Source organism: Monocercomonoides exilis (assembly GCF_001643675.1).
Source record: "Monocercomonoides exilis strain PA203 chromosome Unknown scaffold35-1074681, whole genome shotgun sequence".
Classification (NCBI taxonomy): Eukaryota; Preaxostyla; order Oxymonadida; family Polymastigidae; genus Monocercomonoides; species Monocercomonoides exilis.
Window position 1 is genome coordinate 621,232 of NW_027150580.1, and position 26,750 is coordinate 647,981.

Sequence of the window (26,750 nt, forward strand, 5' to 3'; positions counted from 1 at the left end):
GCTGTCGCATCCGAATGTTGAAGAACATTATCAAAGGAAGCAAAAGAACGGAACTTCGAAGCCATTTGAGGCTGTGTCTCCATTTTCAACTTCATTGAGCGTTTCGAAGTCGCAGCATTCAAACGAGAAAAAACTTAACAATGAATTGCCAACTGTTTTAATGGAAAATGATGAAGATTCTGAATTGAATACAAATAACTGTCAGATAGTTCAACAGAACGAAAGCAAAGATTCATTGAAATTGCAAGACCAAAATCTCAATGGATACGAGAAAGAAGATTTGAGCTGGATGAACAAGTTTTATCCTTATTCATTAGGATCTATCAATGATAATTGGCAGAAAGGGAGAGAAATTGCACGTTCAATCTTCAGAATTGGAGTGGGGAGAAGAGGAGAATCAGACGTTTCTTGGATGAAGCTTAGAATGAACGATACTACCAAAGAGACAACAAACTCTGGTGCAAATAACATTACAACAGAGCAAACAGGAAGCAAAGATGCTTTACCGAAGTCAATTGGATTAGACTCGATTTTGAATCAAGTAATTTTCGATACTGAGTCACTGTCAATTCGCGAGAAGTTGTTGAGTGACATTGAAAAAGAAGTTTTCGGAGATGAGTCACATTCAGCATCAGCAGAACAATCACGTTCTTCGACTAATGTAAATCATATGCTAATTCGCTTAGATGAAAAAACTCGTCGTCGTCGATTGCAGTTGTACCATCGTTTGACAGACAAGTATCTCTTCAACACAGCAGCGCTGATGATCCCGCCTGCAATAATTGTCCATTCTGCAATGCATTATGGAGCATGGGAGCTTGGTGTTTCGTTCCTGACGTTTTCGATTGCTGAAATCGCTGATATCATTCGCCGGTCACGAAAATACGGAAATGTCAGAGCAAATTACCAGAAATTGTTTACTCCGCATACAAATTACGAGCTGTTACCAGTTACAATGAATGGAATGGAGCTTACAGTTGAAGAAATTGGAAATACGATTCATAGAGATATGTATGATGAGGATTTGTATGTTTTGCAAAGTGAGATGGAAAGAAGAGCTAAGCTGAGAAAGAAAATGAAGGATGATAAAAGCAAGCAGCATTCTTCGTCTTCGTCTTCAGCATCTGCATCTTTATCTTCTTCGGCATCTGCTTCTTCTTCAATGAATACTTTTGGTAAGAGAAAGCAGGAAGAGAAAGACGAAGAATGGCTGAACAACGAGTCAGATCCTGATGATGATGAGATTTGGGGGCCAGACGCAAGGAAGCATTGCTTGCGCTGTGCAACAGATGAATTGGATGATGAGTTGATGTGGGAAAGCGAGATGGATGATCTGTCTGAAGATTCCCTGGAAAGCGATGAAATCTCCGACAGCGAAAAGCAATCTGTTTCAACTGACGAATGGGATCTCAGCGAATTTACTGATTCAAGCAATGACAATGATGGAGGTGAAGATAAAGAAAATGAAAAGAATGCTCTTCTAAATTCAAAATTAATTGAAGGTGAAAGTCAACAAAAAGATCAGATCAAATTACAACCAGCTGGAATTTCTCAGATAAAGAAAGAAGATCAATCTTTCAATCTGCCGAATTCTCAAGCAATAAAGCCAGATCCAGAAGGAGAAAGCTTGCCAGCAAAGATGAATGCCTTGAAAATACATTCAAATGATGAAACAACTCAATCTTCGCAAACATCTTCAGACGCTACATCTTCAAGCGAACAGCATAATTTGCAACTGAACAGAAACTCAAGCGTTGCTGGAGGATTGAAAGGTGGAGCTGATCCGTCTAGTTCAGATTCGCATCGTGTGCCATATCCAAACCAGAACCCGAATTTCAACAGGAGCCATCGTGGCCCAATTCCCAGTGGAATGGAAAGGATGGGGCAAGATGGAATCAGAGGAGCAGAGCATCAGAGAAGGGAGCATGGGATGCTGCAGCAGAGAAGCGAATTGGAGCAAAGAATGCAGATGAAAGAGGAGGTGGGCATCAGCCACGATCCGAATCTTCAACCATCACCGAATGTGGAGTATCTTTTAATCAACCCACCTTCGCAAATAGCGCCATATCATGCCGATTTAGCAAAGCTTCCATTGACCAGACAATCGATGCTGTTTCCAAATTCAACACAGATTCTTGATGTTCAATTCCCAGCGAACAGGGCTGCTTTCGAAGCTTATGAAATGCATTTCAGCAATCCTTCGCCATTCAGTATATCTGGAGCTGTTTTAAACGATGTTATTGATTCAGCAAGCTTTCTTTATGAAGCTGTGGATGAGTTCTCTCTTGCAGCACAGCTGTGGAAGCAGAGAAGTCCAACTGTATTGATCTCTCGTATTTACTCGCTGATGCTTTCAGATTTCTTCAGAGCTTCTGTGAAGGATATCTCTGCATACATAAAGACGCATGTTCCAAAAGAGTTTTCATTTGATCGTTTTGATACCGTGACAAAGAATCCAACAGAACTGCCCAGAATTCTGTTTCCGGAGTTGGATGATAAAGGCCAGTTGATCGAGCAGCGTGTGATTGGGCAGAATGAGTTTAAAGAAGATGAAGAAACCAAAGAAAAAGAAGATTTGATATTCATTCTGATGAAAGAGCTGAGGCGTCAGCTTTCAAAACTGGAACAAAGCAATCAATACGAAGCAAGTTCAAATGCATCAATTGCGAAAAAGAAAGATATTCCAACACTTGAGGAGGAGATTGGCTTCTGCCTTCGAAATGAGAATTTCCATATAAGCAAACTTCAACAGCTCATTTCAGAATACTGCACTGTGGATGTGGATAACAAAGAGCAATTTGCAGACAAAAAGGTTCCAACTATTCTGAAGAATCCACCATCAATGGCATCTGGCGATGTTTATGTAGCTGCGCTGCGCCTGATCGATCCGAATTTTATTCCTGGTGCCGCTAGCAGTTCAGAGTTAAAGATGATTCACACAGTATTCATTCATTGTGTTCATTGTATTAATGAAAATAAGATGATCAAAGAGAGTCTGCTTCCAATTGCCTGCAGCAATAAAGACGCAAAAATAATTGACACAGTGATTTCTGCATCACTCAAATTAGGAAAGAAGGAATATTTCGACACAAAGAACCGTATGCTTCTTTCAGGTGTTGATAAGTCACATTTTGAAGGAGAGCTGTCACTAATTGACAACACTCTGTTGCGATTGTACGAGTTGTCTGCAGATCCAACTGAAGCGAATCTAAAGAGGACAATTGCATCGATTGAAGCAGATGCAAAGAAAACGAGAGAAGGACTGATGCGCATCTTGGCGCTTCATTCAAGTCGATTCACGAATTGCCACAGAAAACAGACATATCTTTTGTCGCAGCTGAATGATGTTGAACTTTTCTTAGAGGCCGTTCAAGACGCACACGAGGATTTTCAGAAGGAAGCGAAGTCAACTAAAGATGTTCTTATAGTTGAGCCTTCCACATGCAGCAGTGCATCTAGCTCTTCTTCTTCTGTTGCATCTTCACCAGTACCTTGGACACTTGATTTAGCCAAAAGGAGCTCTATTTCATCTTCCAAAAAAATTTTCCACGATCGCTTTGCTTATAGACTTGCCAATCAGTTTCTTAGAAGATTCCCTCCAAATACCAGTGTTCCATTTGTTGTAGTTGATACCACGAGTTTTCGAATACATGTTTTGAATGCTCTATCTCCAATAACTGCAAGCAAGCAAGCTAAAGAACACATATTTTCTGCGCTCACCTATCAGACATCAGAGGTTATGAGGAGGCAGCTGAGATACAACGACTCATTATCTGCAGGAAGCATTCTTTCAATTGCTGACAGCACCGATTTAACTTCAGAGACAAATAAATCTGATGGAGAGAAAGATAAAATCTTGGAGGAAAGAAATCAAAGAAATCAAATCATCAAAAGAATTTCATCAAAAAGAAGAGGGAATGAAATACAAGAAGCATATCGTGTTCCTCTGAATGAATTGGAAAATGTTGTAAGAACTGGACAAATCAAAGTGGGCGAAAAATCTATCAACATTTCGTCTGCTTTAATATTTGCAAAGCGCGAAATGTCTAAACTTGATTTGAAAGAAAAAACTTATCTGAGCTTATTGTTGGATTATGTGCGTTGCGATAAAATGAGCAGACAACTGAATCGTGGAACTTTGGGCTCTTTGATGCAGCTTTTGTTTGAAAGAAGATCAAAAAGAATGAACTGCGAAAATGCGACAAGTGAAATGAGTGCACTGTCTCTTCTGAAATTATTGAGCTTTATGCGTTTGGAATGTTTGAAAAAGAAAAGATCGAAAAATTGGTTGAAGAAAATGCTATCCATGATTGAAAAAGAAGCTCAAAGATCAATAAAAGCATCGCTGCATTCAGGAAAGAGAGATACAAGTAAATTGTACAAACCTTCACAATCTCAATTCAATGGACAAGATGTATCAATATTGAATCAGGAAATGCTGAACAAAGGCAACCAGAATTTCGAGCAATCAAGCTCCTCAAGTTTCACACAATATAATGGATCAAAAGGAATGAAATCAACTCAACCAGCTGAAGTTCCATCCACGCCAAACACGCAACCAGCAACTCAATATCAGTCTGTGCCTATTGATGATGATGACGACGATGACCCGTTTGCTGGATTGGACGATGAAGATGAAAAAGAAGAGAAAGTTGTGTATTCAACTTCTTCAGAACGTTCAAAATCCAAAAAGCAGAAATCAAAAGCTTCATCTTCTGATATTTATTCCAATTCAAATGAAATTCTTGATGACGACAGCAGCGACTTCTTGGGAGATGACGATGTTTTAAGCGCAACTCCTCCAAAGCAGTTGTCACCGTCAAGCAGATCAACATCAAGATCGCAGCGTGCAAGTTCTCCTTCAAGTTCATATGGCAGCGCATCTGCTAAGCCAAAGGGAAAAGCAAAGGCTCGAGGAAGAGGAAAGCCGAAATCAAAAGCAACTCCAATTCCAGTTCCATTAATTGAACATGCACCGAATGCGAAGAACAACCAGTTTTCTTCAAGTTCTGAAACAGCTTCAACAGTCAGCTCGATTTCTCCAGCGTTTCCTGCGGCACTCTCAAAAACAGTGTCATTTCCAGCAATTTCAGGCTATAAATCAATCTCACCATCTTTTGCTGCTTCAAGAACAAATTCAGCTTCAACATTCCAATCATCAGGATTTCCTGCGAAGCCAAACATGCCATCAACTCAGTCATCTCTGCAATCAGATTCACTGATGTCTCAGAGCAGCTCCTCTCAGACTGGCGGATTGATTTATTCTGCCTCAAAATTGTCTCAAATTTCCATGCAAAACAATCGGTTACACAAAGGTTGCCACTCATTGTGTAAATCTGCTTTATCTGTTTCTGAAGATGTATTTTCAAGATCAGCAGCCTCCAATAAACTTATATCAAAATTCCAGAATCAACAACTTCCATCACCAGAGCTTCTATATTCACTTTGTCAGAATAGCAAATCTTCTCCTGCAAAAGCAGTTGATCGATCGAAGACAGGAAATATACCACCGCTTCCACCTTTGTCAAGTCTTCGATTGCCTTCAAATATTGTACATTCAAACAATGTTTTGTGTCACGACATTTCAACTGTATCTACCAGCGTGATGCAACCAGAGTTTTCTAATGAAGGGCAGATTAATTCATCGGCTTCAAATCAAACATCAAAAGAAATGAATACAAATAACTTCGTGAATGAACGCAAAGAACTTTCAAAACGAAAGAGTTCTCCATACAGAATCAGAGTTGTGAAACGTCCATTTTTAGCACAAAAAGGCAGATTTCTTAATGCATCAAAGATTTTATTAGCACACAATCAAAAACAGCTTATCTCAATGTTCGTTACAAATTATATGAATGAAACAGAAAAAGATGACCAAAATTCTGGACATGAGAAAGGATTAGCTTTGGACCACTCTCAAATGATAGCAGGCGAGGAATACTCTAACTCATTAACTGCAACGTCTGAATTTATCGATAAGACCTATTCTTCTGTGTGCAAAAATGCATATTCTTCAAAAATGGATGTTGATAAGTTCAAAGAAGGTGACACAAGCTTGTGCAACAAGCGAAGACAAAGAATATCACTACTCATTGCTTTAGATACAGTAAAGAAAAGAAATTCTAAATACGATGAAAAAACATATTCAAATGAAATGATTCGTTTTGCTCAAGGAGATCTCTTCATTTCCTCTTCGTTCAAAGAAGGAGCCGATCTGTTACAGGATCGAAGCTGGCTTGGCAACGAGATGAGGGCTTGGATCAACGAGCGATTTGGCCATGTGGAAGCAGCAAAGGAGTTGCTGCTCCGTGCTGTTGAACAGAATCCTACGAACTTCCATGCGTGGGAAGACATCGGGTTGTTTGCAGAGGAGCAAAAGAAAAATGTTACACATGAAATACAACGTAACATAAACGAGTTAGCGCAAATATCAACAGAAAATTGTATTTTCAGTCTGTTTAATGAAAGTCACAATTTCTGTGAATCAATTTCTCTATCATTCTACTTTGCAATTTTGCTCAAGCCTCAAAGAGCTGTTAATCTTATGTCTCGCTTTGTGATCAACACTTTTGAATACCTTTTAGTTAGGAGCTGGAAAGAAAAACAAAAGAACAATTCAACAGACAACCTAAAATCTGTTGAGCACAATGAGGCAAAAATTGTACGAAAATCAAAGTCTCATTTTGAGAAGTTAATGTCAAACTATAAACTTCCAGTGTGGGTGGCCATTCCGCACACATATTTCTTTTTATCGCAACTTGGCTCACCTTCCGGCTTTGTTTTCAAAGATGCATTGCTCAATGCAACTCATTATTGTCCTTCACAACTCTACTTGCCTGTTCGAGCTGCATTGGAATGCGTGAAAAGCATTCGGCTTATCTCAAATCCAGATCAACACTCACAAGAATATCAACATTTAACAAAAATTTTGAATTCTATTTCAACTACACATTCTGAAACGGCGGTTGTATTGGAGAGACTGGCAAAGGCGTTGTGTTCTGTTCATCTTCAAAAAGAGCATCTTGTGCTGAATAGCATTGATGTTCTTACGTTCATTTGGTCTGGCGCATTGGCTGCGTGCGACGCTGTGAAAGATCGAGAAGGGAAAGTTGAACATGTTAATCTGGAACTACTCAAGGATTCGAAGATTCAAATGGATATGGAATCATCATCATCTAATTCCGACCATTCAACAATTAAGATATTATGTGTAACGAAGTTTTATGAGCAATTGAGAATTTTGAGAGAATACATTTTCATTAACCGTGAATCTTTGCCTCCACTTTTCGTTGTCTTTGCATGTGGTCTATTTTCATTATTCCCAGAAGCTCCTCTTCTATCTCCATGTGCATCAATAATTGCTGCTCTGCGTTATTTGTACTCATGGCGTGATGTTTTGTACGAACTTTGTCCTCTTTCAGCAACTCTCAGTGAATCATGTGCAGAATTAGCAGCACTTAATCCAGTGTTCTCTTCTATTCCTCTCGAAGTGCCAGGCGTATGCGCATACTTGTCATCTTCCACTGCTCCACCACGCAGTAGATTAATCTCATACTTTGATGCTGTTGAAGCAGCATCTCGCAACATTCAATCAGAAGTTATTAAAAATGTTGCAACAGTGGTATCGTTTAAACATCGCTCATCACCATACAATTTATATGTTGATTTGAATAGCATGATTGAAAAAGATAATATTTCTGAAAGCAAAGTCAAAATGGAAGCGGATGAGATTTCACCTTCAGTTGAAATCAATAAATCATTGATAATTCCGTTAAGTGTACCACTAGTAACACCTTTGCTCACATTTATCTCGTTAAGAAATGCTTATCATACCTTTGCTGTTTACAATACATCCTTCAATCTTCAAAAAATTGGAAGCTCATTTAATGGCATTGAAGAAAATAATCTAATTCCTCTGCTTATTCCAGAGTTGCATTCGTGTGTTAGTATTATTCCTTCTGTGGATTCAATGTTTTTGCCGTCTTTGTCGACTCTGGTTACACAAAACATTGCAAAGGCAATCGCTGAATTTCCAATTGCATCACTTGCAATGCTGCACAAAAGCAATGTTGAAGTGAGTGGAATGGCAAAGAGCTGGATGACGAACAATTGGAATGGAGAACCGATGAAAGGAGGAGGATTGAATACAGTTATGGCTAATTCTCGCGTATCAACAAATTCGGATTCATTGTCAAATCGTAAAGAACAGCAAAACGAGTCTACAAAAATTGAGAGAGAAAAGAAAGAAAAAGAAGAATTGGAGATGAAAGACAAGAGACGATTGGCTGTTGTGCATCAGCAACATGTTGTGAACACAACGTCATATTGTCCTGCGGCACTTGTATCAAAAAGTGGAACATGTGATGTGAATTACTTTGATGGAGCACGTTTTGATGAACCGATTCGTGCTGTTGGAATTGGGTTTGGAACTGTTCCTGTGTGTATCCCTGTATCTCAATCAGTGATTATTGTGAGAGATCTTGTTGAAGGAATAACCTTGAGTGAGATTATGAGGCATTGGGGAAGCGTGATGAGAGTCTCAAGCTTCCTTCCACTTCCAGTTTGGTGTTGTGAAGACGACGATTTGTCCGATTCAACGAGTCTTAATGATAACGCTTGCTGGCGCGAGATATTGCATGCTTGCTCGCAAATGAATCTAAACTCTGCTGTTGTATGTAGATTGATGCAGTACGCGATCCATTATGCAGAAGATGTTGGACTGCCTCGTTCTGACGAAGGATTGTTACGCTATTTGTGTGGAATTCATGGTATCAGCACAACCAAATGGCTGGGGAGCAAGCTGTCGCAAAATGAAATTATTCCTCTATTTCCATTGAAAGCTCGCGATTTCCAAGTACAGAGTGAGGAATTGCTGAAACGAAGTGAAGTTTGCACGAATGCACAGCTTGCAAAGGAGTTCTTGAAGATTCGAATGAGAATTCCTTCAGACATTCTAAATAGTGCGCTGCATAGCCTTCTTGTGGAGCCAGAATATTCACAGCCATCATTACGAATGATGTCACTTCAGTTTGGAATTGGGGCATTTATCTCATATCTTTGCTCATTTACCCCAGCTCATCCGGGTTCGTTGGTGTTTTATCCTTCAATTGGCAATGTGATGCAGACGGTGTGGGGATGGAATTGCGAATGGGGATGGGGAAAAGATGAGCTGAAGGATAACAATTGGTGGAACAATAGAACGATACCAAATGAGATGTGTGGTTCATTGAAAGATTCATCCAATACAGTCGAAAGAAGTTCACTTGAAGTTAATTCATCAATAGCGTCAAAAGATAACAAATCAACATCGCTTGTTCTTTCCCCATCTGCTTCTTCTTCGTCTTCACTTTGCTCATCAACGGATAATTCCAAGTTAGCCAGCAAAGTTAATCCAATTAGATACAGAATGACCAGAAACATTGCAGGACTGTTTGAAAATGGACTTCTTGTTGGAAGTTTCATTCAAGCATTTTGCCAAACGGCAGACGCAATTTGTGAACCAATTATTTTCTCTGATATCGAAGCAAGCCTTACAGAATTTTCTCAAGTTGCAATTCGTTCAGTGTGTATGCATCATCCTTCGCTTCCATCTGATATAAGTGGTGTTTTAAGAACTTTATCCTCAAATTCACATGTGCCATCAAGCATTTGTAATAAGAGCTCAGCTGCTATTTCTGATTTGCACACTCCCAATTACGCTTCTGAAGCAACTTCATTTATACAAGAAAATAGTTCTTATATTGCTTCAATGCAATTTACAAGTTATTCAATGAAACGTGCTCTTATTACAAGTAGTCGGGAACAATTTGAAAGAGACAGTGTTAATCCTGTTGACACCTCGTCTCTTCTATTGATGCAATCTGCTATGGACCAAGACAACCTGGCAAAGGTTCCATGGTGGTTGTATCCTTGGATGTAGATGTTAAATCACTTTTTTGTTGAACATTTCAATTTTTTATTCTGTTTTTTGTTCATAATTTTTTGTTTTTCGTTTTTAAAAATACGTTTTTGAATGTATTTAATTCAATAATATGCAACAAAAGTGAGAGAAATAAAATTACAAAAAGACTTTATTATTAATTTAAAAAAATCAACTCAAAAACTATTATCATTTATCGCACCCAACACATTTTTTCTGTTTTTTGATTTCGTTTACATGCGAAAATCTATTCCTCCCAATGCTACAATTCCTTCAAATTTTCTTGACGTGTATTTAACATGCCCAATATGCTTGAATATACTAGTTTGAAATGACTTTATTTCATATTCTTATTGCTATTCTATATGATTAAAATATTCACTTTTTCAAGGATAAACCTGTTGCTCTGAGGGCGTGCATGTTTGCAGACAATTGAATTTGTTTCTTTAATAATTTATCTGAAATATTATTTTTCAGGCATCGTTTTTGCGAATCTTGTGTCAAAACATCAACACAGCAAAGCCGAATAGGGTATGAAAAAAAAAAATAGAACAAATAAATTAGCCATCCATTTTATTGCTTTTGCTGCATACATTTGTGCTGATATTAAATAGAAAGAAGAGATGCCCCTCATGCCGCGCTATTGTGACATCAACTAGAGATATGCATCGTGACTATGGACTTGAGGCTTTAATTCGTCAAATGCATCCAGATCTAATGACATATAGAGCAACATATTGCCGCATGCCAAGCTGTATGCTTGTTTTCTTTTTGAATTTTCGATTAATTCTTGTGTTTTCAATACTTAATAAAAGTAATAAAAACAGTACGATTGATAATTATTGAATAGTTTTAAATCATTCAATCATTCCCTTATATTTTAACTTTATTAAAAAACTTCTTTTTCAGAGGAGTATAACTCAAAGCGGAGGTTCTTCCCTAATTCAAGCAAAGTCCAAAAAATCAAGTTCAACAAATTTAGCTACTCAAAAGGAACGATTGGAAAAACTAAAGAAATTTTCAAAATTTCTCGATGCAGATTTGTTTGAAACGCTGAATCAATCTTTGAAGACGATGGGAGCAAACGAAGAGTCGAAACTTTCTCATGAACACCAACTGGAAGGGATGATAGGAGGTATGGAGATCACAACACCTGAAGAAGAAACAAAAAATGATAGTGACAGTAGCGATGCGCAGGATGTGGTGATGGTGGGAGATAGCATAAGCGGCTACAGTGGAGAGATGTTCAAGAACACAAAAGATTTTCCAATGAAGAAAGGGAAAATGAATCCAATGAAAACAAAAGGCAAAAGCAGCAAAAGTGAAGAGGCCACTTCTCCAGATATTTTCAATGGTCTGCTCTCAATTATACAAAAGACCTTTATTTTTTGTCTTGTTTTTGATTTTTGATCGTTAATCAATTTTTCATTGTGAATGACAATTTCAAAATTTTCAATTAAAATGCAAACAGCTTGGGCACGAACTGTTAAAACGAAAGGTTCAAACAAAAAAACTAGTTTGGTGACAAAACCCATCAAATCCAAAAAGGGAAGAAAGCCAAAAATAGCGAGCTTGTTAAATACGAAGAAAACAGATCAAAGCGAAAATCAATTGTCATCTTCTGATAGTTCATTACCAACATTATCGAGGGCATCTTCGTTGCATTCGACCATCAAAAAAAGGAAAAATTCAGACGAAGGAGAGAAAAAAGCGAAGAATCAGAATCAAGCTTTGAACGAAGCGGAAGAGAAAGAGAAAAAGGAAGAAGACGATTTCTTGACGCAGATAGATTTTTGGTTCAGTCAGTCCCAGCCTTCACTCACCACAGGACTTTCAAGCTTCGATGAGAAAAAAACCGATGAAAATGCGTTTGGAACTCGGACATTAAGCAAAGTTTCATCGTTCAGTCGACCTAGTCGGCAGGGGACTGTTCGTGACACGCTATTTGACGAGTCGTTTGAGAGAGATTTGAATGATGTGATGGGCAACCTGTCTTTTGGGCCAACGCAGTCGCTGAGCATGCATTTGAGTGGAATCGGATTGGATGAAGACAAAAGAAAAGACGAGGAAAGAGGCATTCTTAAAAAAGGAAGTACAATTGTGTTGCCACAGACGAATTATGAGGAAAAGAAGGAGAGTTCAGCTCATTTAACAGCAGACCTCAATAAAGATATTAAGAGCACTCAGGAAGAAGAAAGAAAGAAACATTTAAGCAGAAGTGAATCTGATGGTAAAAAGACTGAAAGAGAAAAGATATCAGCTGCAAAAGAAAACGCATCAAAGATAATTTCAAATGAAAAAGTTGGTGAAGATTCAAAAGAACTTGATTCTTCAAATACAAGCGCAAAATCCTCTTCTGCCCCAAGCGAAGAGAAAGGCTTGCAGGATATGTTGAGCCAGCTCTCTGAAGAAGACGAGAAGCGCAAAAGACTATCGAGCTCAGTCACTCGAGCTCGTTCATCGTTGAACACCAATCAGACTCCAACGAAGACAGACAGACCTCTCAACGAACAAGCAGCATCGCCAAAGTCTCCAAATGAGCTCAGCTTTTTCAGCCGCTCCCGCTCGCTGGCGTCAAAAGTGACTTCTCTTTCTCCTTCTCTGCACAAATCTGTTTCTTATGCATCGATTTTTTCACCAATGCATTCTCCAAACTTTGAAGCATCGCCTCGTGCCTCGCCAGTGATCTCTCCGATGTTTCCTCCTCCGCTGCCCTTAAAGCACTCACGCTCTCTTACCATTCTGTCGTCCTGCTTGCCAAACTCACCTGTTTCTGTGAAGCTAACATTCAAAAAGCCTGTTGACGATGAAGCAGACAATGTTTCGTTTGCCTCTCCTTCACCATCCTCACCAAGCACAGGAGACAAACAAAAGCGCTTTTCTCTTAAAAAGGGAGCTGCACATACAACCACGCCAGCACTTACTCCACAGCACTCCCCTGTAGTTAGTCCAACTCGTTCTCCTTATTTATCAAAAGAGGTGCCAATTTCTCCATCTCTGCTTCCTGCTTTGGCTTCTCCTCAGCAGCAACGCAAGCCAACTGTTGCAGCATCAACAGAATCAGCTGGCTCTTCTCCAAATGAAATTGCCTCTCCTTTGCCTGCTGAGATAAATAGAAATGGGCAGCAAGTCCTTGAAGTGGAGCTTATTCACAAGAAGTCTCCCCACAAAGCTGATGAATTGCAGGAAGTCGCTTCGTCGTCTGTCGACTTGCCCTTTCCGTGTGCTGTTCCTCTGTCAACGCGCTCTTCTTTGGGTGCGCCGCCAGCGCAGACATATTCAGTTGATGATCCAACTTTTTGGAAGGTTGAAGTGGCTTCGGAAAGCGGAAAAGTAGAAGAGGCAGTTAATCTCCTTTCTGTTTGCTCATCTCATTTGACGAAGATGCACACTATCAAAATTGGGCAGAAAAATGTTAGAAAAGATGGAAATGAGGAAGAGGAAGAGGAAGAAGAGGATCATGTTGATGTTCCAAGGAAAGAGAAACAAGCTAATAGAAGCATCAATATCTCGGAAGCTGTTGAACCTGCATTTGACAAAGCAGAAATAAATATGAATACTCATTCAAACACGAGTGAAGAAAAAGATGAAAGTGGAGACAAAGAGAATGTGACAAGTGAAAACGTCAAAACAGAAGAGGATAAAATGAATGGTGGAAACCTCAAAGATAAAATGGAAAAGATGAAAAATGAAAAAAATCCGAACGAAAAAATGACAATTTGTCAATCAAATCAAATTCAACAGACTTTGCAAAAGACAAAAGCAGATTATGAAATTCATGCAACAAAAGGCTCATTTGATGCGTCCTCGGAGCATTCTTCACTTTCTTCACAATCAGTTCGTACAAGCAAAAATAATACCGGTAAACACATCACATCATCAAAGACGGAGCATGCAAGCAACATGAAACTTTCATCGGATGATGTGAAATATTCCCCTCAGAAAGTTGAAGGTCAAATTTCTGATAATTCATCTCACCAATCTCCACACGACTCTTCGATTTCTTCTTCTTCTTCTTCTTCTTCTTCTTCTTCTTCTTCTTCTTCTGTCACTCCCCCTTCTTATTCAATGCCAAGCGCAACCACTTCACTTTGTCTGCTGTCATTCATTTCAAATTTTATGGATTATTATTTCCCTCTTTCTCAGACTACTCGGAGCATCGGCTCAATTGCCTTCAGCCGCAGCGATGTGGCTAGCCGCGAAGATGCGCATGGAACAAAAGAAGGTCACAGCAAACATGCAAAACAAGAAAGACATCAACCAGAAGAATTGGATGGAGCAGATGAAAAAGGCAGTAAAATGACAAGCTCCAACGACGATGAAGAAAGCAAAAGAGATGGATCTTATTCCCCTACTCGGAGGAAGCTTACCACATTCTATTTGAAGAGAGATCAGGAAGACCACGATTTGTACAGCCAGACTTCAGAATTTGACCTATCACAAGTTCATTCAACCACTTCTTTTAGCAACTATTCAGCTTCTTCTGCTTCTTCTGCTTCTGTCTCATCTTCTTCCTCCTCTTTAAATCCGAATTATTCATCACCAGCTTCTCGTCCATCGCAGCCCTCTGGCCAAACTCCATTCACTTCGCGCACTTCGCCAGAGCCCAATCTGTTTTCTCAGCAATTTCCTCCTCTCTGCTCATCGGCTGATCCATTCTTGTCGTTTATCCTTATGCGCAACCCAAGAGACATTCAAATGTCTCATTTTGCTCCAATTCCGATGTGTGCCCCTTCTTCAGCCTCGCTCTCACAATTGACACCTTTGATCCAGTCACGTATAAACCAAGCACATGCACAATCCAAATCAGAAGCGAAGATGTTTGGAAAGAAAAGCGAACAGAAAACGAAGTCAAATAAAGACAGCAGTAATTTGTTGAATTCTTCTTCATCGGATTTTTATTCAACCGCACCTATGTCTTCTACGTTCGCATTTTCTTTGAAATCCAATGATGGAGTTCTTCATAAGCTCAATTCTTCATTTCCTATTGGAGTAATATTTGCTTTGTATGGACCGAAAAAATCCTTCAGAACAAAGGAATCTGCATTAAAAATATTAGTCGGAATAAAATAAGGTTGTTAAATTATTTTATTCCGTTTAATGGATACATCTTATTGTCTTTTAACGTTCTCCATTTTTTTCTTTTCGCTGACAATTCATTTTGTGAGATAATAAAAATGTTTATGGTTAGAGACAAAAAAAATGTCTTTGTCTCTAAAGATTAAAGACGTTTCAAAATTAGAAAATGCTATTTTAGAAACTCCTAGTTTTGTTGGGTATTTCACTCAGTTCGAACAGGATTCTAAAACAACAGTTTATCCATTTGATTTGAGTTCATTGCATTCATTCAAAAACCCCCCTCTTGGTGCTTCGCTTAACAAAAATTTACCTCAACGCTTCACTGAAAAACCATTGGCAACGGATAGTTCAAATCTACTGATCCAATTTGCGAACCTATTTGGCGTTAATTTGAATGATATTGATTTTGTTGCAAGACGAAATCCTCTTCTTTATGTTTGCAAACGAATTACGTTAACATATTTTTTTCTAATTTTGATGCATTTATAAAAAGCTGATGAAAGCTCCTTATATTGATGATGCTTTTGAAATTCAAGCATCTTTAAAAGATGGAAAAATACATTTAGAAACAATACCTCCGAGTCTTTGGGAAACCCCACGAGAAGAATTTTCCAGCTCTCATCAATACGAGTACTATGGGCATGCATTAGGAATGATTTTTCGATTATTCATCATTTTTTTTAAAATTCTTTGATAGCCGTCGTTTCGAAATTATATGTTCTGAAAGCTCTTCTCCAGCTTTACAACCTTGGGGATCTCCTGCAAAGTCGTTTTTCACCGTAAATAGAACAAGAATCACAATGAGCGGAAAAAGTTTTGGGGTTTACAAAAGTTCAATTTTAATGAAATCTTTCAAAAAGATGGATGAATTTCTTTTGTCTATTTTGCACTTTAACAAAGTAGATTTTGATGAGCTGCGAACTAGACACATATGATAAAAGAAAAGATTTGAAAATAAAACGCGAAAGCGAAGCAATGCGAACTATTGAAGAAAATGATAGAAGTGAAAAAGAGATTTTTGAATTAGAGAAACAAATGTTTGAAATGTCAATAAAAGAAACAAGCGAAGATTCAACAGTGCATGACTCATCTTCTGCTACACCTTCATCCACTCCTTCTGTTGAAAGCGATCCAATTTTAGCTCAGTGTGTAACACTTCGCGAGAATTTACTCAGAAATTTACCTCAGCTTGACTCAATGATGGAACTGAAACTGACAAGGAAAAACGATACAGAATCTCATTTAAATACATTTCTAGGGTTTGTCTGTGAATTATTGCGATAAATGCAGATATTGATTAAAAGATTCAGCTTTGAGAGGATGCAAGCTTTTTTTCTGTTAATGATTGTAGAAGAATTAAATTATTATAAGAAAAAGCAAATGTGATATTTTATGATTTTTGTTGTTTTTAAAGGAACTTTTTTTATTTTGTATTTTTTTTTTATTTTTTATTTTTTTCTTTTGTATATTCATTATTTCTGTTTTTGCATTTTTTGTTTAATTTTCTTTGAATTCTTTTTATCTCAGCAAAAAACTTTTGAGCACATTTTCTCAAATGCACATTTCCGGTATTCCTACTGCTTTTTATGGTTTTCGAGATCCAAGGGGCATTCTTATTTCAACAAAAGAGTACAAAACTTCACAAATCCCAAAAATGTGCCAGAAATATTGGGTATGTTTCGAAAAAAAATATGCACTAATAATTTTGTAATCTTTATTATTATTTGACGCATTAATTATTTTAAATTAACTTTAATCAAAATGTGCTGAACGAAAATTTTCAAGAAGGAAAATGTGCTGCGGGGATCGCTTTTTCTCTGTCTCGAATGGATAAAGCTTTTGTTTCATTCAAAACTCCATTTACTTTCTTCTTCATCTGCTTCACAATCATCTTTACAATTACAGATGCATTCACAAAAATGCATGTGTTCAATTCCATCCTCATCCTCATCTTCGTCTTCGTCCTCATCCTCATCTTCGTCCTCATCCTCATCTTCGTCCTCATCCTCGTCTCCGTCTCCACCCTCGCCGCACTCTTTTCCCGAAGTTTCTCCATCTTTATCTCTTTCTCCTAATTCATCAGAATCTTCCTTTTCAGATCAAGAGCATTCATTATCTTCCTTTCCATCTTTTCCATCTATTTCAGCGACTGTTCGACAATTACCAAATTTATCTTTTCATCTTCGTTTTGATCCATTTTTAAGAACCTTGAATGTTGTGGATGAAGATGATGATTGCACTATCGAACAAAAGAAAATAATGCGACGTGCCATTCATCCGATGATATCTCTCGATCATTTGCCTTCTTTTATTTCTGAAAGGTATCATTGTCTATTCGACAAGGAGAAAGTTATAGAAAAAGAAATAAAAACTATGTTGAAAACATCGTAAATTATAAATTTTAAGTTTTTTGCTTTTTTAAAATATAAATCAAAAACGAAAAAAAAATTCAATTTTTTATGATTTATCGATAATTGAAATTTCGATAACTTTAAATGAATTGAAAATTGAACATATTTTCGAATGAATTAAGTTGATTGAAACTAAACACCATTTAATATTCAAATTCGGTTAACTTCTTATTCAAAAAATATCAAATTGAGTATTTTTTTTAAGAAATTTTTTGTGAAAAATTGGTTTTTTGCTGAGTATCGGAAAATGACAAAAAATATTTTATTATTTCATTTCTCACAAAAAGGATGAGTGTTCGAACCTATATTTTTATCGTTTGTGAAAATACACAAAAATTTACTTCTTTTTCAGAAAAAAACCATCATCTTTGAAATCAAATAATTTTTGGTGAAAAGAGAATCAACCTTCATTTTTGATCTTGATATAAACTTTTTCAATCAAAAATTAATAATATTAATACACATATAAATACATCATATACATGAATTTATTGCATTATTAAACACAAAAAGCAGAACTTTTAAATCCTTTGATCAATGTTGTTTAGAAAAAAAGGTTTAATAATTTCTTGTTTTTTTTCTTTTCAAGAGCGTGCAGAAAGATAAAGTTGAATCATCGATATGTTTTCAAATGTTAAATGACAATAGTGCTGTTTAGAATGGTTTTGAACTCAAATTCTTGATTGTGCCAAAACAAAGTGCAGTTTTTGTGGTTTATTTATGTTTCTTAAAAGAGAATAAATATCATCACTAATTCTTTGCTGCCTCAATTGGAAAAGAAGAAAATCACTATTTTCCAATATTAAAAATTATCATTCACAATTGAGGATTTTAAATTTTGGATGTGACTGATTTATCTTTTTAATAAAGACGCAGTGAGACAGGTTTGTTCGGAGAAAATGAGTATTGATTTGAAGTTTGGGTGGTTTGAGTGAAAAACTTCACCCTCTCCAAAATGACGTGGAAAAAAGGGCGAGATAAAATACAAAACAATAACATTAAAATTAAGAAATAAATAAATAATGCATTGTCCGCTTCACTTCACCACAGACTTCGCCTTTTCGCCTTGGTCACGAAGACCAGAGGGCAGGGGACATGCCCCTCGGAGCTCTTTCCTGCAGGCTGTGCAGGGATCCGGTGAGGCGAGTATTCTTGGAGCAGAAAGAAAAACCACTCTCGCTTCCGCGTGGCGTGGAAAAGAAAACTGCTTGTGCAGCGCTCTGGCTCCCGCTTCTCTGTTGCATCAGCAGAGCAACCTCAATCATTACCCACTGTTTGGACTGCTCTGAATCTTCTGTGTTAAACACAATCGTTATCGTGTTAAGGAGAAAGCTTTGATTAAAACTGTTTATTCATTCCCTGTTTCTCAATACAGGTTAAAGGTGCACCAAATCTTTCTGGACGGTTACTCGTTTCTTCTCTCTTCTGCTGTCTCGCCTTTTTTCTTGTCATCTCCCCACACACTTCTGGCTCCCACTCGCACCACTCAGCCTATCGTCTCTCCATCGGCATTCCTATTATCTCGGAGCAAACCTGTCTCACTGCGTATTTATTAATTCGTTATGGAGCGAATCTACGAACGCAAGGAGTAGGTTTGCTCCTCAATAATGAGTCTCGAAATCCTTTCTTTCTCAGTGCACGTGATCCAAAACCCCTTTTCTAGCACGCTCTAGTGCGGCGGATGAGTTGAGAGCGTGCGAATAACGATGCAGCACTCCTGCTCTCCATCCCACCTCTCTTGGGATATTTTTGTGGCGACACCGGTCTGGCCCCTGCATTTTCCGTGTCATTCCCTATCTGTCCAAAACTTCTTCCGCTACGCTTCTTCCGATCTTTGCCTCTCTTCTTCAGTGGAGTTGTGTTCTTCCCTCCAGTCAGCTCACAGATATTGTTGGGGATTATGGAGGGTGTTTTCCGAAGCAAGGGTGGTCTGGATGAGGAGTTCTGTGACAAAATTATTTCTCTTTGTATTCTCTCTTCTCAAAGCTTAAAGTCTCGTTTCTTTGGCCGCTTTCTCCTTCCTCATATCTTATTCTCACCCAGTTTCTGATGTCTTTTCAGTGCAATCTTTCATCTCTGAATTTGCTTTCTCGAGCCTCCTATCCTTCGATTCTCCACTCTTATCTGGCTTGTTATCTTCTCCCATCTGAGGTACTTGTCTCCCTATTGTCTCCAGGATCCATTTTATGTCTTGTACCGGTAACATGGTGTAATATTCCTGGGCCACTCTCGAACCCTGCGCCCATCTCGCGTACGCATTGATCGCCTTCCAGTCCGCTCCTTCTTGTCTTGCTAAGTATGTAATCACTGCTTGTCTTATAGATTTGGCGGTAAATGTGTCTGGTATTCCGTTTTCTCTCAGGACAGCCACTAATTCTTCTTTAATTCTCTGCAAGTTTGCAGGCTTGCTCCCTTCTATGTCAAACCACACATGTTCGTCTTTAAAAGTTGTCTTTGTATAGTACATCCAGCGTTGAAGCGCTTCCACTGCATCAATTCGTGGATTCGGATGTTTGTTTATAATAATTTTGATAACCTTATTTCCAGACATCTTGGTTCGAACTTGTGTCTGGACCGAATTGTCTTTAAATATCGTTGTATAACTTCTCATTCTCTCCAGCTCTGCTGGTCTAAAAGCACCGAAAATCATGGTTAGGATGAGGGCTCTCCTCTGGAGGATTTGTGGGTCCGTCATATCGTGGGCGGCTTCTGCCCATTTGGTGATTATCGTGAAATCCCACATCGTCTTGTACCGTTTGCCCTTTCTCTGCTTATCTCCCACATAAGTGTTTTGAATTATTTCTATGTCCTTTCGATCAATCTTGGATTCCCTAAAAAGGTTAATGGAATCCAGTTCTTTTCGTACTGTCTGATGAATTACTCCACTCGAGATGTTCGTATTCGAGAGTGTTTCGGTGAACTCTGCCATAATCCATTTGGCATCTTTGGTTGTGAGGGGGTCAGTGTCATCCATGCTCTCTCTTTCCAAGAATTATTTAAATCTTCGCAGCGATCTCCACGTGTCTCTTTCGCTCTTTTGATTTATAAGTATTGCTGCTGATATATCTTTTGCTCCAACGTATTCTCCACATGTGAGGAAGAGGTCCCTTCCTGGGATATTTTCCTCTCCAGTATAACGCTTATTACCTCTCCTGGGGGTAGTTTCCAGCCTTCCCTTCTCATCTTCGCTCCCGGAATCATGCACTCCTGAAAGGTCCCCAGGGTCTTTATGGAATGCCCAGGCTGCAGCAGCGGGGTCCAGGTCTGCCCCCGCCAGGCCGGCAGAATCAGAATTGTTAGTTCCATCAAAGCTTCCTTCATCTTCTCTTTCAGGGTCCGTCCAATGTTTCTCAGGAACGGGTGGACTAGCACTATGTCGTCTTCTGGTGTTTCTCTCTCTCTCCTCCTTCTCACGGAGGATAGTCTCCAAGTTCTTCCGCAGGGCACCGGCGCAATCTGTTCTAAAATTGTATCTGGTATTCTCGGTGCGATTGTTTACTATATCCCTGCGACTTTCTCCCCACTCAGGACTTGTCCAGCTTTTTCACCATCCGGCTGAGTGCATTTGCTTCTGTATTCTGTTCCCCCGGGAGATGTTCCGTCTGAATTGTGATGTCCAGGCCGTTCAGTTTCCTTTCCAAAGCCCTCAGTGTTTGAATGAGCTACGGCGCTCCCCTCTTCTTCTGAATTGTCCATCTCGCGGACACGTTATCTGTTTTTAGACGAATAAATCTTCCTTCAGTTGTTGCAGCCATGCTCCCTTTCTCTCTAGAGTCCTCAACACTGCTCTGGAATCCTTCTCGTTGATTGCAAGCGTGCTCTCCTGGAGAGTCCAACTTCCGTGAACATAAATCTTCTCCTCCCTGTTCTCTTTCGGTATTGTCAACGCTGCACCCCATCCCAGCTCTAACGCATCCGTTGTAAGTACTGCTGGCCTTGTTCTCTTCCTCATACGCCTCGGTTTATTCTCTTGTTGTATCTTTTTCCAGTGTGTTAATTCTCCAGGTTTCATTGGGCTGACTATCACCGTTCCATTCCAGCCTCCGCGGGCTATTGCATGCCTCAGCACATATTGCATGCGCTTCATCCACAAGCTCGCCGGTGGGTGTTGTGACCTCACAAAATTCAATCTCCCGAGGAGTGCTGCTAAGTCTCTCGTCTTTTGTCTCCTCCTCTCCATTGCATGTGCTTTCCACGTTCGCACATCCTCCAGAAGCAGCACTCTCTTCCTCTTTTGGAGCGTCACTTCCATCTTCTCTGAGTTCCACAGCCATCCCAGAAACTCCACGCTCCTTACTGGTTCAAACTTCAGTTTCTCTTCCGACAGTATCCAGCCCAGATCTCTCAGGAACTGGGCTATCTCCTGTGAGATCGATCTCAATGCATCCCTGTCTGGGTGCATGAGGAGAATGTCGTCCAGGTATATCACTTGCTTCACTTTCCACTTTTCTCTGATATATGACGCCTCCCTTCTCATTATCTTCGTGAAAACTCTGGAAGCATTTTTCGCTCCAAATGGCATCCCTATGTGAGCGTAGCATTGACTTTGAAAGCTGAAACACAGATAGGGACTGAATTACTCGTACACTTTGACATGCTGGTATGCACTCGATATGTCCAGAGTTGTCATCCAGTCGTTCTCCTCCAGGAGTTCCACCACTGTCTCCTGGGAATCCATCTTGAAATGCTTTCCCTGTTCTTCCTCGTTTAGAGCTCTGCAATCCAGGATTTTTCTCCACTTTCCGTTTTTCTTTATCACCATGAATGTCGGGTTGAACTACTTCACCTCCGACTCCTGTATGGGCTTCACCACTCCATCCATCAACTCCTCCTCCAAGAGGGATAAATAATTGTTCATCATCTCCATCGTCCCCCGAAACTCTTGTCTATGTTTTCTCTCCTCGAGTGAGATTGGGGATTGGGGACTTTTTCATCGAGCTCTTATACCACGGCTCACAAGTTTATCTCCCCCAATCTTCTTCCACTCGCTCAGTCTGTTCACTAGTCTCCCAGGAAGTAGCTCCTTCGGTGGTCCAATCGCTTGACTCCTCTTCACTTCTTGGGTCTTGTGGCCATGCTGAATCTGTGTATTCTCTTCTCCTTCGAGAATATATGCAATAGCTGTCTTCAAGCTCGCCTCCTGGGGGCTCCCAATTGGGGATTCGATAACAGTTCCAGAAGCTCTCCAAACTATCTTCTCTTCCTCCTTCTCGGATTTCTGCTCGTTCTTCTGTTTTGTCTTGTGGAGATATACGGAGTCTTCTTCTGTGTTCTATCTCCATGTTCCCATCTCATGGTCTCTCGAGATCTCTTGATCTATCCTCTTCTCTCGATCGAATGGCATCAATGCCTTTTCGTTGTTCTCGCAAACTCCCACGGGTTCCGTTCTTGTAACCATCTGTCGATTGAACGAGACTCCCCCTGGCATTGTCACTCCCTCGGAATTCGATTGCGTTCTGTTTATCTCTGTCTCGCAGCAAAGCGCGGATCTCTCTTCTCTCTCTATCTCGCGGCGAAGCGCGACCTTTTTCCCCCTCGCTTCTACGATGCCCATTGGCTCTATCCAGAAGCTGCACATGTTGCTGGTCCTCCCCGTATCCTCGGGGGAGCTGGGGGGAGGGGAACTGTGATCGTGGCCACTCTCCCAGGTGATACTGGGGGATGCTGTGAGGGGATGTGTTGATCTCCTTCTTTCCCTGAAATTCGTGAAGCTCCCATTCAAGCCATGCTTCAGGAGCTGTCTGTAAGCGAAGCCCTGAGCGTTCATGTCTGTGCTGGACCTCCTTGAGCGTCCTCTCCTGGCTGTGATAAGGCCGAAGGCTGTTGGAGAAGCGGGGGATGCTCCGTACACTGGAACATCCCCCACTGGACGAAAAAAGCTGGTGCTTTCCACCAACCTCCTCAGGCTCTCTGGTACATCTTTGGACGTTCCCCCTTCAAGGAAGCACTTCTCATTCTCCCAGTTTGAATGGGGAATAACTTTCAAAAAGTTGATGCGGCTGATACTGTTTGCTATCAGGGCGAACGAGCAGAAGAGTCCCCTCAGTCGCTCCTTCTCTTCTTCCTCAAAACGTGTCTTCCTCAATTCTCTTGTTGAAAGGGCTGCAATCGCATTAGCGGCTTCAAACACCGATTCAAGGGCTGGTTGGAGAAATTCAATGACTCGTACAGCTTCTGGTGAGTCCTTTCTCCATTCAGCGGTGACCCCAGTCGCCTTTAAGGCGTTCCAACTCGCATCAGTGTGTCTGGTGAAGAAACTCTTTTCCGTCTCTTGAATAAACGTGTTAAAGACATCATCGTTTATTCTGATCGATCCGGCCTTGCAAAACTCCACAAATCTCTTCAGTTCTCCCGCCTGCCTCCTGGGCGTCAGCCATTCGTCTGGGAAAATTCCCAAAAAGTCTTCCGATCTCTCCTGCTCTTCTTCCCGCTTTTCTGTACTTCCGAAATCGCTCTCGCTGCTTTCTTCTTCGTCCCATCTCTTCATTTGGTTTCGTACGCCACTGCCCCTCAATCGCTGTCTGTGTCTCTTCTTTTCAATCATCTCTGAATAATTAGTTTCGGACTCAGATTCGCTTGATCTCGTCAGAGATCTTCTTCTTGGCCGTTCCCTCTTCGTCTTTCTCATTGGTAATAATCCTTCTGCTCCGGAGTGACTTGGTCCTCCTCTGCTCATCGATACTTCATCAATCCAGTTTTCAACTCTCTTGAGCCTTTGAACAAGATCAACAATCTTCTCCTCGCTGTCGCTGTCTGCCATTCTAACAGGATTTAGCCTCATTTCAACTGCGGACAATGGTGTAAACAAGAAGTCAATTCGTTAGCGAAGTTTGATTTTAAACCACCCATTGTTTAAGATCAAACTCATTATTGAGGAGCAAACCTGCTTCTTGCGTTCGAAGATTCGCTTTATTACAAATCGATGAATTATTCCTTTTTCTGGTTTTCATTCCTCAAATCTTCTTCTTTCATCAAATGATGCAACAAACTCAGCAAAGAAAAAATTGTTATAAAATATTCGAATTCTTGACTAAGCCTGGGTGACTTAAGACTTTTGTCTTAAGGAAATCTTCTTTTGACTGACTTTAAAAATGCTTGAAGTCAAAAAGCATTTATATCTAATCAAAATTATTCAAAAGTTTAACAGTTTATCGTTCACACACTTAATAAAATAAAAGGAAAATGAAAAATTTAAATCGAACAAAAAATAATCGATACTTTTTTTTTTGAAATAAAGAACACGTTAATGGGTTTTGACTGGATCAATTTTTTGGAAATTGCCTAAGTCACAGACTGGTCGATCTTTTTTTGACTTTGTCAAATTTTTGTGTCAACACCCAACATAATTGAATGTTAAAATCATTTGAGTGAATTTCAAAATGCCTTTATGGATAAACATATTAATTGCATCGTTTTTTGATTGATTTATTCACTTTGAATAGCATGAACACACTTTAAAGTGTATCTTCAAATGACCGGATTAACAAAATAAAGTGAAAAGAAAAAAGATGAAAGCATGCATGAGTCTTTTTCGTTTCCTTCAACAAGTTCCTCCTGCTCTTCTTCTTTTGATAGTTTTTCTTCGTCATGTTTGACATATTCTCGCATCACATATTTCCAAAATAATTCTCGTGACTTAACTGAAGATGCAATGGAAGACGGAACTGATGAAATAGAATTTGGCGTAGATAATGTGGATGTGCTGTTTAAAAACCAGAAGATCAATTTGACTTCACAACTGGAACCAGAAAAGAGAAAGAAGTTTGTTATCAAGTGGTATGTTCCATATGTTTTTACTGGGCTACACGAATTAGACAAGGTTTTGAAAGATACGTTGTAACAGTATAATCAAATCAATCAAAAGAGATCAGGGATTTATGTTTCAAACTGTTTCCGGATTTTTTGAATGAAGCACCAAGCTTCGTATAAGAAGACGACACACAAAAGTTCGACGCAGAGATCACGAAGAAAGAACTTATTCAAACAATTCTTTCAAACATCTTTTTTTCATTTGTTTCATCTCAATGCAGCGAATCAAGCTGCGAATGTGTCTTTTCAAGAACAAAAAGGATCTCTGGTGACAGAAGGCATTCTCTATCTTTGAAGCACTAAATGCTCTTTTAACTGTTTTGTCTTTTGACAAAAGTTTTTTCATTTCACATTTCTTTCAACAAATTTTTAAATAAACAATAAATCATCTGTTTTCTTTTTTGATTTTCACAAAAATATCAATCAATATTTTCATGAATAAACTGCATATTTAAAAATAGTTCTTGTGAAGCGTTAATATCAATGAGCAAATAAAAAGAAGAACATCTGAATGAGGAAACTGAAAGCAATATTCATGATGTAAGTTAACGAGAAGGAGAATATGTGTTGCGTTTCTTGCTCTTTTCAATAAAATCTCACTTCTTTTCTATGATAAAGTTCGAAGTGCTTTTATAGCTTTCAACATATCTTCTTTGTCATGAATTCTGTATTTTCAACAGCTTTGTGCATCTCTCTATGCCTTCTGAATTCCATTATTGCTTGCTGATTTTTCAATTTTATTTTAACGCTTCACTGATATTTCCTCTTCTATTGCAGCTTCTTTTCCTTCTTCGCCATCTTCTTCTTTTTAACTTCATTCTCCCCCAACGGAGCTATTGTCCTTTCCCACACCCACTCAACCGATCGTTGCTATGTTTCCCCTCATCCCACAGCCAGTCATCCATCTCGTTTCATGCTATCAGCTGAAAGAGGATGTGCTGTTCACCATCGACGACTGCTTCTCTCTCGGCAAAGACAACCTGTCGCTTTTGAGGGCAGCACTCATCACGCCAGACATCATTCCCATTGGAATGGATGAAAGCACAACAAGCGATGAAGAAGAAGGTGTTGAAGAAAAAGAAGAAATGAAACAGCAGAATGACTCAAGTGATTAATTGTCATCGCCATCATTATCATTGTCTTCTTCTTCATCTTTTTCCTCTTCCATTTCGTATCTTCTCAATTCATCAGTCGAATTCCTAAGCGGTGCGTTTCGTCTGCCTTTTGGATCGGCCGCGATACACTCGCTGAATGCAGCTCTGATCTGTCAAGCAGTTCCTCTTCTCTCTTCTTCAATGCTTCCACTCCAACAAATGAGATTGTTCAAAAACATGAAATATAATGGATCTAATCCTCTTTTCTCTGCCTCTTCGCACTTTTGTACGTCTTCTTCTTTCTCTTCTCCTGCTATTTCAGATCTATCGCCTTCTCTCTCCAATTATTATTCCCCATCTCCAGTAACATTTTCATCCTATTCGTCGGTTGTTGGATCACCTCGTGCTCATCTCCTTCTCTTTCGTGATGTTTCACTT

General features: G+C 39.4%; 7 protein-coding genes across 7 annotated transcripts in view; 3 read left to right on the forward strand and 4 right to left on the reverse strand.

Annotated features, from left to right (window-relative positions):
- Positions 1 to 10,042, forward strand: part of MONOS_6085 (uncharacterized protein) — a gene marked incomplete at its 5' end in the record, with an annotated part of 29,901 nt that extends 19,859 nt beyond the window's left edge. Inside the window, one exon of the mRNA XM_067876290.1 lies at positions 1 to 10,042. This exon is cut by the window's left edge and continues 19,859 nt beyond it. Coding sequence (XP_067723945.1) covers positions 1 to 9,919 — 9,919 coding nt within the window. The 3' untranslated portion in view covers positions 9,920 to 10,042.
- A 93-nt stretch (positions 10,043 to 10,135) lies between these two features.
- Positions 10,136 to 17,443, forward strand: MONOS_6084 (putative E3 ubiquitin-protein ligase RNF1/2). Its single transcript, XM_067876289.1, has 13 exons — positions 10,136 to 10,243; positions 10,311 to 10,339; positions 10,397 to 10,450; positions 10,534 to 10,673; positions 10,735 to 10,745; positions 10,829 to 11,273; positions 11,391 to 14,739; positions 15,187 to 15,433; positions 15,492 to 15,637; positions 15,696 to 15,819; positions 15,902 to 16,257; positions 16,526 to 16,670; positions 16,784 to 17,443. Exons 1-13 carry the CDS (start codon positions 10,157 to 10,159, stop codon positions 17,387 to 17,389), a joined length of 5,739 nt encoding a protein of 1,912 aa, XP_067723946.1. The 5' UTR covers positions 10,136 to 10,156; the 3' UTR covers positions 17,390 to 17,443.
- Positions 17,444 to 19,444: 2,001 nt separating this feature from the next.
- MONOS_6083 (uncharacterized protein) lies at positions 19,445 to 20,338 on the reverse strand (the record flags this gene model as incomplete). The annotated part of the gene is made up of 1 exon (XM_067876288.1): positions 19,445 to 20,338. The coding sequence occupies one exon, from the start codon at positions 20,336 to 20,338 to the stop codon at positions 19,445 to 19,447; it is 894 nt and encodes a 297-aa protein (XP_067723947.1).
- Positions 20,339 to 20,401: 63 nt separating this feature from the next.
- MONOS_6082 (uncharacterized protein) lies at positions 20,402 to 21,105 on the reverse strand (the record flags this gene model as incomplete). The annotated part of the gene is made up of 2 exons (XM_067876287.1): positions 20,402 to 20,865; positions 20,934 to 21,105. 2 exons carry the CDS (start codon positions 21,103 to 21,105, stop codon positions 20,402 to 20,404), a joined length of 636 nt encoding a protein of 211 aa, XP_067723948.1.
- Positions 21,106 to 21,127: 22 nt separating this feature from the next.
- On the reverse strand, positions 21,128 to 21,661 carry MONOS_6081 (uncharacterized protein; the record flags this gene model as incomplete). The annotated part of the gene is made up of 1 exon (XM_067876286.1): positions 21,128 to 21,661. One exon carries the CDS (start codon positions 21,659 to 21,661, stop codon positions 21,128 to 21,130), a length of 534 nt encoding a protein of 177 aa, XP_067723949.1.
- A 49-nt stretch (positions 21,662 to 21,710) lies between these two features.
- MONOS_6080 (uncharacterized protein) lies at positions 21,711 to 24,258 on the reverse strand (the record flags this gene model as incomplete). The annotated part of the gene is made up of 4 exons (XM_067876285.1): positions 21,711 to 22,270; positions 22,357 to 22,639; positions 22,781 to 24,195; positions 24,252 to 24,258. 4 exons carry the CDS (start codon positions 24,256 to 24,258, stop codon positions 21,711 to 21,713), a joined length of 2,265 nt encoding a protein of 754 aa, XP_067723950.1.
- A 1,832-nt stretch (positions 24,259 to 26,090) lies between these two features.
- MONOS_6079 (uncharacterized protein) lies at positions 26,091 to 26,333 on the forward strand (the record flags this gene model as incomplete). Its single annotated transcript, XM_067876283.1, has 1 exon — positions 26,091 to 26,333. The coding sequence occupies one exon, from the start codon at positions 26,091 to 26,093 to the stop codon at positions 26,331 to 26,333; it is 243 nt and encodes an 80-aa protein (XP_067723951.1).
- Between the last annotated feature and the right edge of the window lie 417 nt (positions 26,334 to 26,750).